Raw genomic sequence first — 13918 nt, 5'->3', positions numbered from 1 at the left:
CCCGAAACGCTGCGCGTACTAGTGGCTTTACAAGAATGTATTTACTATGCTATGTATCCTCACAATCCCAATGTACCTTCTTGTATATATATAAATAAAAATATAATAAAAGATAAAAAATAAGTACAGGGTCCACTACTGCCCCACAGGATGGGTACGGGGTCCACTACCACCCGCTGGATTGATATGGGGGGTCTACTCCAGCCCCCCGCCACCCATAGCCTCTTCAGTTCTGCCTGTTGTTAGAGCTGTATGTTTACCTTGCGATTTATAAGGTAAATCTTATAGCTGTCTTATCGTAAACAGTTATTTATCTTATCGTCAACCAGGCAGGTAATGCCGGTTGACGAGGGGTGGGGGGTGGGGGTATAAACGTATGTCACTAGCAGGGGGGGGGAGACCCCGTTAACATCGCCAAGTTGTATAAATGCCAGCCCCAAGGCAAGGCATCGTATAGTTTCTTCGTAGTATCTTAAAATTCTTTTGTAGGTAAAGAATAGCATTCCCCATAGATAGTGTATCACGCAATTTTTTTTTTATAAAGTGTAGTCACGCCTCTGAATTTTTTTTGACAGTTGTTCTGATAAGATCAAGGCAATTAGAGGGTATATTTACATGCCCATTGAGTTCAAAGACTGGCTCGTCATTCCCTTCCATCCTTTCACCTGCATCGGTGCATCCTCCATTGCCTCTCACCTGCCGCTACCCCTCGTTACCTCCACCTCTGTCACGCCTCTACCTCTTACCTCCAAGTCACGCTGGGGTATAACTGGGATATTTTTGTTGCCTGGTGATGAACTTTCTGCATAACAGATATGTCTATTTGAAGATAAGGTTTCCATGATTGGATACAATAACTCAGGTGAGCGGCGCACCTCACAATATACACTTAAAATTACGGTCTTCTTTTCCTTGAAGTCAAATATTCGCTTGACTATTCCTGGTGTTTGGTTTGTCTTTTCTACTGCAGCTCCCTCTTGTTGTGCGACTTCCAGTGAATGATGGACTCCGACTCCAAGGTTTTATACTCACGCAAGTGCTGCCAGAGACCCAAGAGCTGGCAGGTAACTTTTCCAGCACGTTAGTGTGGCAATACAAAAGGGAAATGCACATATTATTCTTGATTCCAGCCCAGCATCCGATATGTATCTTTCATATCTATATAAATTGGAATGTCTGTCCGAGATTGGAGGCCAGACGCTTGTGGTTACTCTCACCCAGGGTCGGGGTGGACATAGACGAGTGACAATGGTGCAAGACTCGTCCATCCACACCACGAATCTTGGAATATGTTAAGGCCACCACAAGAGTGCATATACTGACCAACCACCAGGTATACTTTATAACTGAAGAGAGTTCATGCTTACAGGAAATTTTCATAGTAAATGCATTGAGAAGCAGAATACACCTCTCTTCAGTGAATATTTAGCGGGGGACGTTATAAAGTGCTCTTATCACTAAGTCTTTAATACCCCCTAACTGGTGACTCAATATCTTATCTTAATATTATATCTGAGATAGACAAAGCAGTAGCTTGCAGGCCGGGAAGAGCAACGCACGCTGTAGTCAGTTCCTGCCGTCGCTCACTGCTACAAGCGACTCCTTCACGTTGTATCCACTTCACAATGACACTTACACCTGAAGCTGCCAACGTGGTGAGTACTGGAACCCTTTCATCACAACTGTCATGTTACCCGCCATACACACACCAAACGTAGAGTTCCTCTTCTATATGATTAATCACGGATGCTGAAGCTGCATTTAAAATATATTTCTTGGCGTTTGAGTATTAGGTGTTAATAATTTGATCATCGACCATGTTAATAGGTGCTTTTTTTTCTTGAAACACCAGCAAGACAGATAAAATCTATTATCACTATTAACACTGCGTGTTCGGGGCTCTGCGAGATATACCAATTAATCAAAAAAATTTCTACCAACATTTTCATTCTGGTCTATCAATTAAATTGTGGATGTCAACAGATACACGGTAAACAAGTCTTATATTGGTCTAGACTCTTGAAAATTTAACTTAAGAAGCTTGGCGAGAGATTATCTAGTTTCTTGGTATCTTTTACTCACCTAGTTATGATTGCGGGGGTTAAGCTTTGGCTTCTGGTCCCGCCTCTCATCTGTCAATCAACTGGTGTACAGGTTCCTGAGCCTACTGGGGTCTGTCAAATCTGCATTTGAAACTGTGTATGGAGTGCTGCATACTCCAGGATTGGTCTGACATAAGTGGTATACAAGGTCCTGAACGATTCCTTACACAAGTTACTAAAGGCAGTTCTTATGTTGGCCACTCTAGCATATGCCGCTGATGATATCCTTTTGAAGTGGGCTTCTGGGAGAGAGGTTCGGTGTGATATCAACCCCCAGATCTTTCACTCTATTTTACTCTTGCAGGATTTCACATCCCAGATGGTACCTTGTGTTCTGCCTCCTGCTCCCTTCGCCTAATTTCATAACTCTACACTTTCATGAGTTGAATTTTAGTAGCCATTTTCTAGACCATTCCTCCAGTTTGTCCAGGTCGTCCTGTAGTCACTATCATCATCTGTCTTGATTCTTCTCATAATTTTTGTATCATCAGCAAACATTGAGAGGAATAAGTCTATAGCCTCTGAAAATCGTTTAAATATATCAGAAACAGGATGGGTCCAAATACAGAACCCAGTGGGACTCTGCCGGTGACATGTCGCCACTCTGATGTCTCCCCCTCACAGTTACTCACTGTTTCCTGTTGCTTAGATACTCCCTTATTCACTGGGGCACCTTACCTTTTACTCCTGCCTGTTGCTCCAACTTTTCTAACAGCCTTTTATGGGGTACTGTGTCAAAGGCTTTCTGACAGTCGAAGAAAATGCAGTCTGTCCTCCCTTTTCTTTCTTGCCTAATTTTTGTTGCTTGGTCATCGAATTCTATTAAGCCTGTCAGACACGATTTACCATCCCTGAACCCATGTTGGTGGTGTGTTACAAAGCTCTTTCCCTCCAAATGCTCTACGAGCCTTTTCCTCACGATATTCTCCATTACCTTGCATGGTATACAAGTTAGGGAAACTGGCCTGTAGTTCAGTGCCTCTTGCCTGTCACCCTTTTTGTATATTGGGACTACATTAGCTGTCTTCCAGCTTTCAGGAAGGTCTCCTGTTTCCAGTGACCTATTATACACCATAGAGGAAGGTGTAAGGAAGGTGATGAGCACTGGGTCGCTACCAGCCCTTCTTGTAGCTACAAACTTTGTTATGCTTCTTGAAACATTGTCACTCACCTAATGTCACTCTATGTACGAGGAATTCTACGAAGCCCCAATGACAGCAGCTACCGCATAATGGCATCTTAAGACAATATACTTCATGTGAGTGTGTTGAGTTATTCACCTCTGGACGGCGTCACTCCCACGAGACTCATCCATCACCCAACACCAGCCAAGGAACCTGAAGCGTGTTCACATCCTCGCCTTACTCACAGCCAATTAAAATTTCCCCACAAAGTTATCGAATCGGTAACTATTCTTCATTTCTAGTGGTGTATTTTATTTTTCTAAAAGTTGCATACATTCTAGCTTAAAGTTAATTTCAAATACTTATTATTTTGTATTTATCAAATTTGAATTGCAATAACTGTATAATTAATCTTATTTAGACACCTGCCTGAAACTATATGAAGTCTAGAAGCCAGAAGCCCAATATATTTCTCATACCAGGGTACTGTACTGTCAGTGTTCCAGATGAGCATTAATTGTAATATGTTGCAGGACCTGCTGTTTGCATTGAACGAAGCAAGTGCAGAGCGGGCCGCTGAGGCTATAGCTGCCGGGGCAGATGTCAACATGAAGAGTTCTTGGGGTGCCACCCCCCTCCACATCGCCTCACTCAGAGGGGTTGCGCGCCTCATCCAGCTCCTATTGTCTAGGGGAGCCAAGCTGGACGTGACCGAGAGTGAGGGCTTCACACCACTCATGGTGGCTGCGCTCAATGGGCACACGGACGCCGTGAGGACACTGGTGGTTAATGGTGCCGACCCACATGCTACTCGACTGGACTCCGGAGAGACCGCCCTTCACATGGCCATGAACAGCAACAGCCGCGGGATGGTCATTGCGCTGCTCGACGCTGGCGCCGACGTCAATGCTCTGACTAGTGATAAATCCACACCTCTTCATGTCGCTGCTGAGTTGAATGCCCAGCATGGGGCCGAGGCTCTGCTGAGTCACCCTGCGTGTGAAATTATTCTGAAAAACAGCAGTGGCAAGACTGCCGACCAAGTGGCCAGAGACCACGAACACTACTCCCTGGCAGAATACCTGGACATGTGCAGTTCTCCATTCAGCGAACGTGACAAGGTGAGACACTACACATACATACACTGGCGCCCACATAAATGTTTCCGGAGTTGTCGGGGGTGCAAAACAAAGGGAATTATCCTTAGCCTTTAGCTTTACCTTATCCTTAATAAAATAAAGGAATTGAGGAAGGTAATACGAAATAATCTAGTTTAAAGAATGCTTTAAGTGAATAATGAGCAATATAAACCACATATATTTTTCCATTAACCAAGTAATCCCAGAAAATCTTCGTATGGGAAGTTTTCAGAAAATATTTTCGCAATGAAAAAACAAAAAACATAAAATATATCAATCACTAAAAGATATTTAGTTCCACAAGTTTCTCACGCAGTCGGATAAAGTGTAATATTTGTGTAGAGCATAATATTATTTTCTTAACATGTACATCACAAAACTGTATAAGAACAAAAAACTTCAACATGATCAGTAAAACACATGGAGTAAATGCCCCCTCTTGCCCGAGTCCAAGTGTACAAGCCTAGCCCATTCTCCCGTTGTTATATTCACAGCATTATCAGTTTGGCTGCACCTTATCATCCTATCAGCTTATCTATAAACTATGACCCATTTACCTGTGACGTGCCATGCAACAAGTCATTTACTGAGATAGTTCGATAAAAGTTCATATTTTAATCTAAAGATAAAATCTACAAACGCTGGATACTTATGATATTAAAATATTGAAATTTAAACATGTGTTTCAAAGAATTCTGTGTAATATTTCAAAGCCAAATTAGTCAATTGTTTGCAAATATGCCAAATAATATTACGTGTATGTCACTGATATTGTGAAACTGTCAACCATAATACAAATTTATCAGTAACTACCAATAACAATATGGTACAACAAACTTTTACTAATGTTTCTTTATATGGCCATAAGCTTAATTTTAATCTTTGCTTTAAGCTACAACTTTGACCTTACAGACCCACGAAACAATCCCTCCAGAATACAACAGTTAACCAAGATACACTTCACTGGATTTGGCAAAAATCTAAAATTAAATTGCCTGATCGTAAATTCTACCCCGATTTTCCGATTCAAAAACATGTGTTTACGCGGGAGAAAACAGAGACAGGCTCACCCCTAACTCATGTTTTCAGCCCAAGAGTTTTTTCCTTCCACAGCTCATTATAAAGGCCAAACCCTACATGTTTCCCCAGAACACAGTCGTGTCAGTGTACCTACATTCAGGTTGCAAATTACTGCTTGGTGCACGAGGTGCCGGGCCAAACAATGGTGTTCAAGACAAGCCTTTATTAACAAAGCCTGTGCGCAAACTAGAGCAGCGTAAATACAGGGTTCTCAGGACTGCCTGTTTGTCAGGAAGTCATGATATATCGCCCGACGTGAGAGATATTGCAAGGACGCCAGGAACAATATTTCCATAACGATCTCGGCTAAAATTAGATGCAAGAATGCTTTCCGGCAAGCATCGTGACCAAACAGATAATAATTCATCTAGGACAACTCCAATGCAACCGACAGACGGAATTTTTGTTACAGATAATTTATGATTATTGACTAATGACTTCCAAAACATAACTTTTAGGGTAATACAAATATCAATTATATATGATCTTTTTTCAAAGCGTAAGATCCAGCTTCGCATATTATATGGACATCGCTATGAAACTCAAGCACGAGGAAAACTAGTAGAGATAGAGTACTGGAACTAATCAATTTCTTGGGCCAAGGATGATTCCAATATCAGTTATTAATCCATTTAGCACGAAGGTGCGAGATATAATTAAATTTTTGATAAGCAATAATACAAATTTGCGATAAATAATAAACAATAGTATTACTCGTTTGTTCAGAGCTAACTTCACTATATTTCCAACTTAGCACAAACTGAAATTCACATGTACGTGCAAAATGAATTCATGGCTACTCTATCTATTATTCTAGGTCTCCTGGGATTTGTTCGTTACACTCCTCTCATATTTTCTCAATAATGACACATATATGACAGAGACATTCTCCTTTTCAGATGTTGGTGTCAGCTGTACTGGCCCGGGACGCAGATCGGGCAGCTGAGGCTGTAGCTGCCGGCGCTAACGTCGACCTACAGAGTCCTGGGGGAGTCAGACTCCTCCACGCAGCCTCCCTTAGAGGGACGGCTCCCATCATCAGCCTCCTACTAACCAATAATGCGGAAGTAAACGTGACCGATGCCGAGGGCTTCACACCGCTTATGGTGGCTGCGCTCAATGGGCACACGGACGCCGTAAGGACACTGGTGTTTAATCGTGCCGATCCAAATGCTACTCGACTGGATTCCGGAGAGACCGCCCTTCACCTGGCCATGAACAGGAACAGCCGCGGGGTGGTCACTGCACTGCTCGACGCTGGCGCCGACGTCAATGCTCTGACTACTGACAACTCCACGCCTCTCCATGTCGCTGCTAAGTTGAATGCCCAGCATGCGGCCGAGGCCCTACTGCAAGCTCCACTGTGTGACCTTACAATTAAGAACGCCCAAGGCCACACTGCCGCAGAGGTTGGCAAACTTCACGGCCACGACAACATGGTTCGGCTGCTGGCGACAAGTGACCAGGTGGACAATCTTGCGCCTATGACACAGACGTACAACGTAAGTAATGTATACACCATATACACAGATGGAGATCCTTAACATACCAAAAGATGAATGACAGATATCAATGAGTTTGTCCTAGTCGTTATGTATCTGTTGATCATAGTAATGTGGTCAGTGTGTGATTAACGCTGCTGTTGTGTCTTATGAATGGTGCGTGTGAAGCGTGTGCCGATTGTACATTTTGGCCAAATTCTGTACCGCAGAAGTTAATTTCATTATTACCGAGGCCCAAGGTATGGTTAAGTAATTTGGTTAAGATAGTGATTAGGAAGTGTTTACAATTCAGGGCGACGGAGAATGAAACACTTGTCGAGTATATGAACAACATGACCCGTGAATGATGGCTTTCCTCCCCCCCCCGGATAATACCAATCCTGGAGGAGGCTGAGAACGTGTATGCTAATGCGGGGTAACTGTGGAGATCATTCATAGTTCGTGTCTCACGCCGCCAGGTAAGGGGCTTGGAGGGCGGCTTGACGCTATTTGGACGCCATATTTGAATTCCTAGAGCACAGGAACCCGAGTGTTCAAAATAATATTTTATACATTATAAGCCATAGGGTACATGAAACCCTATGGACATAAATGACAAATTGTTTAGCAACCGAATTATTAAAACTATTGTTTTAATCACAGGCGTTGAAAAGGGCATTTGTCTCACTCAAATTGGTGATATTTTTAAACTATTCCTAAATAAGGAAATTTATAGATATAAAAGTATATACAAATAGAAGATATACAGCATAGAAACAATTTAAGCATATATATAGTCTGTGAACGGTTCATTAACTTAACCAAATCACCTACAGATTTACAGCATGTTCATTTTTAGATTTAGCCACTCGGAACTAGCTATGCATGTAGCACGGGCTATAGTGAGCCCGTAATTGAGTTATAGATTGCTTTTTGTCCCAAGATTTCAAGTAGCACGGGCTATGGTGAGCCTGTATTTTTTTTTGTCCCATTGTTGTTGTTGTTTAAGATTCGCTACTCAGAACGATAAGTTCCAGTAGCACGGGCTATGGTGAGCCCGTAGTGGACTTACCTGGCACGTTTTGTCCCAGATAATAACCTATTTTATACTAAAACTAGAGTGAGTACCGGCAGCGCCCGGCCTCTCTCCTCACTCTCATCTCCCTTCACTTAATCCCGCTCTCTTCCCCCTTTCCCCCTTCCCCACCTATGAACACCATCCCCCACTTCTCACCCCCTCATCACTTTTTCTATCCTTCCCATTCCCCTCACTCCCTACTCTTCCTCCCACATTTCACCCGGATTAGTAATTATTACGTCACCCGGAAGTAATCATCAAAACTCTACGGAACATACTACTTTTGATTTCAGACATCAAGAAAATTGAAGGGATGGGCACTTATGATACCGATATTTCTTAAAGCATGGTACCTGGACCGACCCCCGACTGGCCTATGACACACTCACCCCACTGATTTTCATGTGACCTCCTACTTCAGAGAATAGTGTGTAGTGTTACAGGCGTGGCCTGGGGGCGTGTGTTTCATTGTTGGAGTGGTGTGGGGCGTGTGTTGCGTTACAGGCGTGGTGTGGAGCACGGGTTGAGTTACAGGGTATTACAGACCAAGTGTTGCAGGATCAGGGTGCAAGAGTTACAGTTCTTAAACTCAACGTGGTGGTGGGCGGCGTGCGGCCGGCCAGCGAGGGCGTGTACAAGTGCACCAGCCGGCCCCGGGGGCACGTCCTCGTCATCAACTACCACGAATTCCAAAGGCATTCTTGGCGTAAAGGCTCACCCATCGACGTCGCCAACCTGGAAAATTTATTTACAAAGGTTAGTTGATAACTACTGGTAGCTACCTTGTAACAAAAGTCATACACCTATAGCTGAAATTTTGTGTTGCAATATTTGTTGTAATATAATATATATATATATTACCTGGTCTACGAGATAATTGGTACCAAGATTCTCTTATATAAAGTTACTGAACGTTGCAGATGGGTTTCAAGGTGACCACACACTCGGATCTAAGTCTGGAGGGAACTCACAACGCCCTAAATAATTTTCGTAGCGACGGAGACCTAGCAAACGTGGACTCTGCTTTCATCTGTGTACTCAGCCACGGAGTTGACAGGGAGACCTTTCTCACGTCAGATGATGAAAAGATGACTACGAACGAGGTCAGTAACTAGAGCGAGAACAGATGCATTTAAACAGTAAACACTTTTGTGTCATTCGTTAACTCATATTCTGTTTTCATTCATTTAAGTTTTAATATTAAAATCTTAACTGAAGTGGCCCCTGCCTTTACAGGTTCGGAACATGTTCAAAGACGAGGCGTGTCCCCTCCTGAAGGGGAAGCCTAAAGTCTTTTTGTTCAACTTTTGTCGTGGTCAGAAGCTCGAGAAGGGCTGCGTACTCGACGTAGGTGAGTCACATCAAATTTCAAAGTTGTAGCCTTTAAAAAACTAAGTGTATTATATATTATATACACATATATGTATGTATGTATGTATATATATGTATATATATATATATATATATATATATATATATATATATATATATATATATATATATATATATATATATGTCGTACCTAGTAGCCAGAACGCACTTCTCAGCCTACTATGCAAGGCCCGATTTGCCTAATAAGCCAAGTTGTCATGAATTAATGTTTTTTCGACTACCTAACCTACCTAACCTAACCTAATCTAACTTTTTCGGCTACCTAACCTAACCTATAAAGATAGGTTAGGTTAGGTAGGGTTGGTTAGGTTCGGTCATATATCTACGTTAATTTTAACTCCAATAAAAAAAATTGACCTCATACAATAATGAAATGGGTAGCTTTATCATTCCATAAGAAAAAAATTAGAGAAAATATATTAATTCAGGAAAACTTGGCTTATTAGGCAAATCGAGCCTTGCATAGTAGGCTGAGAAGTGCGTTCTGGCTACTAGGTACGACATTATATATATATATATATATATATATATATATATGTGTTGTGTACATGTACGCTATGACTCTGTTGAGGTCATCGTAGAATTTTTCCTTTGCCTCAGGGTTGGTGCATATGCACTAATTACATTGACTGGTCCTGTTTGGGAGTGCAGTTGCAGAGACAGAATTCGTTCGGTTCCCCCCATCGGTGGCATAATGTGTCCCAACATTGCATTCCTGACGGCAAATCCCACACCATGTTCTCTGGTCTCATCACAACCCGTCCTCTTAAAAAGAACGTCACTTTTGGCTCGTATGCGCGATATGGCTAAATTTGGACGTAATTTGAAATGAAATCCACTCACAAAAGTGACGTTCTGTTCCGTTTTCTATTTGAGCCGTCCGGCGTACGCGCAGAGGTTATAAGAGGACACTTTAAATTAACGTTTTTCATAACGTTTTGAAACTTTATGAGAATTTCCTGCCCACCTAACCTATCAGAGGACCCTTAACTTACTGTTGTTGAAAAAAAAAATCCCAAATTTATTTTCATATTTTTTTCAATTTCAAATTACGTCCAAATTCGGCCATACGGGCAAACGGCCAAAAGCGACGTTCTTTTTAAGAGGACAGGTTGCCTCATCAGGTGGTTTTCCTTGCCAGAAGAAAGAGAAGGTCCTCTCTCTCACAGATCCTGATCCAGGGAGCCTGGTCTCTTGGAGAGCAACAATATCCATCTGCAGTTTGCTCAGCTTCCTATCGATGATTGCTGTTTTTCGGGCGACATTGATTTCTTGCAGGTCGTCAGAGAAACCTGGTGTCAGTGTCCTGACGTTCCATGTGTCTAGCTATAGGGCAGTTGATATTTTCTTCTTAGGTTTGGTATTGCTTGGTGCAAAGTTGTCGGGCCCCTTGTCGGTTTTCACCCTAAACCCCACGCACCCAGTGAGGTTAACGGACCGTGGCGAGGCAACACCTTATTGGCTGGGGTTTGTCCAGCTTGAGGCGGGCGGTAGCTGCCCAGTGGGGCGCGATGACCCCTCCCACCGTCGGAAGCAACCCCTGGCGTCACACTCTTCGCCAATCGAGCAGAAGACTTAAAACCGGTAGACTGTCGCTTCCCGTGTTGGTTGGATGCTGTGAGGCGAAGCTGGAGTGTCCTCTCCAGGGCGCCAAGCCTGGGTAGGTAGATATGGAGGAGAAGCTGTTACCCATGCAGCGGGTCTTCCCTCTCCACGTTGCTGAAATTATCCAATAGAAAGGCAAATACCAATACACATGGTTCCAGCAACGTCGCAGGAGCTGCCAGAACGAGGTCGACGTCAACAACGAACTGCCTTAGGGGCTCCAACTCCTGATTTTTCCTCGAGGTTGACTCCTGAAGCCTTTCCCAAAAAAGGGATATGGCCGCAAGGCAGCGGAGGTTTAAAATCAGGGTTTTCCTTCTCCTAGAAGGGCTGCCTTTCCAGGCTATCGAGTCCCATCTACCCGGAGCAGCTGGTTTTATGGCGCCAGAGGCACGCCCTCGCCCCTTCTCCTGTCGGTAAAAGCAGTTCCTCCAGACTTAAAGACTAAGCCACCCGTGCAGGCCAGGAGTTGGACTTGGTTGTCAGAGGCTATTTGAGATGCATGCCGTATAGGAGCATTTTATAGGTCATGGGAGCTCGTCCCCCATTACCACTCCCTGGCTATGACAACCCCTTGGAACCAAACATGTCAAACATGATATATTTGCATAATTTTTTGGGGAAACTTTGACTATTTGTATTAGGAAAACTAAAGATGTTTTGGAAAATCCCCTCCTACAGATCCTTTATTATATGCTAATGTGTCAGAAGAGTGTCATAGAATAATTATATCTGAAAAAGTGAAAGGTGAAATGAACTCATTTGAAAATGTGTAATATTCGTTGAAAAAATAAATAAATCTCCCTTTCTATTTACGGTACAGTATTGAAACTTGGGCCAATTGCAGCCCTTTTCATATACAACTAGACAAAAAATTTTGGTTGACATTGAACAACTTTCATCTTCGAACTCTCTTAGCCCCTTAATACATGTTCTCAGAGTACCCAAATTATCCTTGTATCAAGGATTATGTGATTGTTCTACGTCATTGTCCGACCCACAGTTCCACAATCCATTATCTGATAAATCACGATAAAAAGAAATTCACTGTTTACATCAATTTCTAATAGTGTTCTCTTTCCCCTTCAACGACAGCTCAAGATGCCGTTTCACTAGGAACAACATCTTCACCGACTGATCTAAGGTCTTCACCGGCTAATCCATGGTCTCCTTCATCGATTGAAGTCTTCAAGGACATGTCCACAATATACGCCACCGTCGAGGGGGTTCAAGCACTTCGTCACGAGGAGACAGGTACCTTCTTCGTGATAGCACTGTGTCGGGTTTTCGCTGCCAATGCCCATAACAAATCACTGGATGAGCTGGTTACCCAGGTAACTGAAATGATGATTAAACATCTGAGTGCCACCACTCCGGAGACCGTGAATCACGCCTTCAAGAAGTTCTATATCAATCCCATGCGCCCAGAACACCAGTGATGATCCAGTTCGAAGGTTCAGCTCCTCAGACTATCCCACAGTCAGCTCAGCAGGCTGCCCAACACCTGCAGTGTACAGCTCATCAGGCTGCCCAACACCTGCAGTGTACAGCTCATCAGGCTGCCCAACACCTGCAGTTTACAGCTCAGCAGGCTGCCCAACACCTGCAGTTTACAGCTCATCAGGCTGCCCAACACCCGCAGTGTATAGCTCATCAGGCTGCCCAACACCCGCAGTGTACAGCTTAGTGCAAGAGAGTGAGAAAGACTTGGTGTAAATTCCTTACATAAATTTCACAAATACACAAGTCATACACAAATACTTTTATCCTATCCTAAAGACTGTTGAGTGAGGTGGTGATTTATGGTAGAGCCATTGATGGTCGTGTCAAGGTGAGTGACCAGCTCGCCTGGTGCAGCCAAGTTACTCAAGAATTAACCTTGTCATCAAGTAAAACTAGTTTCGAGCCTGATCCAGCATTGTGGTGGATACAGTGTTGGCGTCCCTCACTTACATCCGCACTCAGTGGACGTCTGGAGACGCCCGGCACGTTGTCGGGGGGGAGTAAGAAGGAATTGATTGAATATAAGTACATATCCCGTGTTATTATTGTTGATGTGCATATATTAATTTTGGTGAGCAGTAATCACCCAATCTCGGATCGATCAGAGTACATCTCGCAGCGAGCTCTCTTTGTGTTTGGATTCAGTGAGATTGTGGAAGTGTTAAGATCTCAGCTCAGAGAGGACTGACAACTCTTAACCTTGGAGTGAGTGACAGTGTTCTTAACGTAAAAGTGTTTATTAATTAATTGATTGATGCCTGAGTGACACTGTGATTAACGTAAATTAATTGAGTGTTAACTCATTCATTGTGATTTAATATCTTGATGACATAGTTAAAAGTAATTACTTATTGTGGTGTTGTTCTAGTGATATTGTTCTTTTTGTATTCATTTACGTGTGTTAATTTGTTGTGTTCTTGAAGTGTTTTGATGCTGCCAGTGACGAGTGCAATAATTGCCAAGAGTGTTCACGAAGTGTTCAGTTGGTTCACTTCTGTTCATGACCTGTCCAATGGGTCGAGACTGTTGTCTCTTTCACCACCTGTCAGAGTGGTGGGAACGGATTCCTGCCGCCAGGAGGTGTTTCGACAGTTGTTGAAGCGACACTCTTGAGTAGCGTAACTAACGTGGATCCCTGTGTATGAGTAACTATAAGTTGTTGAATAAACTTATTTGAATACACGAGCCTTTGATGTCACTCCTCATTCTGAAGCACTGTCCCCCCCCTATATTTAATCAGAATTTCTACTGATCATGACTAGAGTTTGCTCGGCATCAAGCCCAGAGCACTGAATATTAATTTGGTGTGAGGATCCATCCGCTACTCTGCTATATGTGCTTGCATGCAAGCAAGTTGCAGAGCGAACGACCTACGTGTGGAAGGTCCGGTATTCCTCACGCCTCCGGGGCCTAT

General features: G+C 43.2%; 1 protein-coding gene across 2 annotated transcripts; it reads left to right on the top strand.

The window, feature by feature from the left end:
* Positions 1–1503: 1503 nt before the first annotated feature.
* LOC123761979 (ankyrin repeat and protein kinase domain-containing protein 1) lies at positions 1504–13684 on the top strand. 2 transcript variants are annotated; one of them, XM_069300302.1, is made up of 8 exons: positions 1516–1655; positions 3134–3507; positions 3760–4347; positions 6345–6947; positions 8563–8760; positions 8925–9107; positions 9241–9355; positions 12097–13684. In XM_069300302.1, exons 3-8 carry the CDS (start codon positions 3835–3837, stop codon positions 12438–12440), a joined length of 1956 nt encoding a protein of 651 aa, XP_069156403.1. In that variant the 5' UTR covers positions 1516–1655; positions 3134–3507; positions 3760–3834; the 3' UTR covers positions 12441–13684. The 2 variants fall into 2 exon arrangements, with proteins under 2 accessions (XP_045604100.2, XP_069156403.1); XM_045748144.2 differs by lacking the exon at positions 3134–3507 and having other exon boundaries at positions 1504–1655.
* The last annotated feature ends 234 nt before the right edge of the window (positions 13685–13918 follow it).

This window comes from Procambarus clarkii, chromosome 5, assembly GCF_040958095.1.
Source record: "Procambarus clarkii isolate CNS0578487 chromosome 5, FALCON_Pclarkii_2.0, whole genome shotgun sequence".
NCBI lineage: Eukaryota > Metazoa > Arthropoda > Malacostraca > Decapoda > Cambaridae > Procambarus > Procambarus clarkii.
Note: the sequence above shows the minus strand (reverse complement) of the source record. Positions and strands in the feature narration are given on the sequence as shown.

Excerpts from the sequence above, each read along its gene's own strand:
- LOC123761979 (XM_045748144.2), top strand. The coding sequence starts at position 1,626 with ATGACACTTACACCTGAAGCTGCCAACGTG. Across the intron at positions 4,348-6,344 it reads CATTCAGCGAACGTGACAAG|ATGTTGGTGTCAGCTGTACT; the intron begins GTGAGACACTAC and ends TCTCCTTTTCAG. Across the intron at positions 6,948-8,562 it reads CTATGACACAGACGTACAAC|GATCAGGGTGCAAGAGTTAC; the intron begins GTAAGTAATGTA and ends CAAGTGTTGCAG.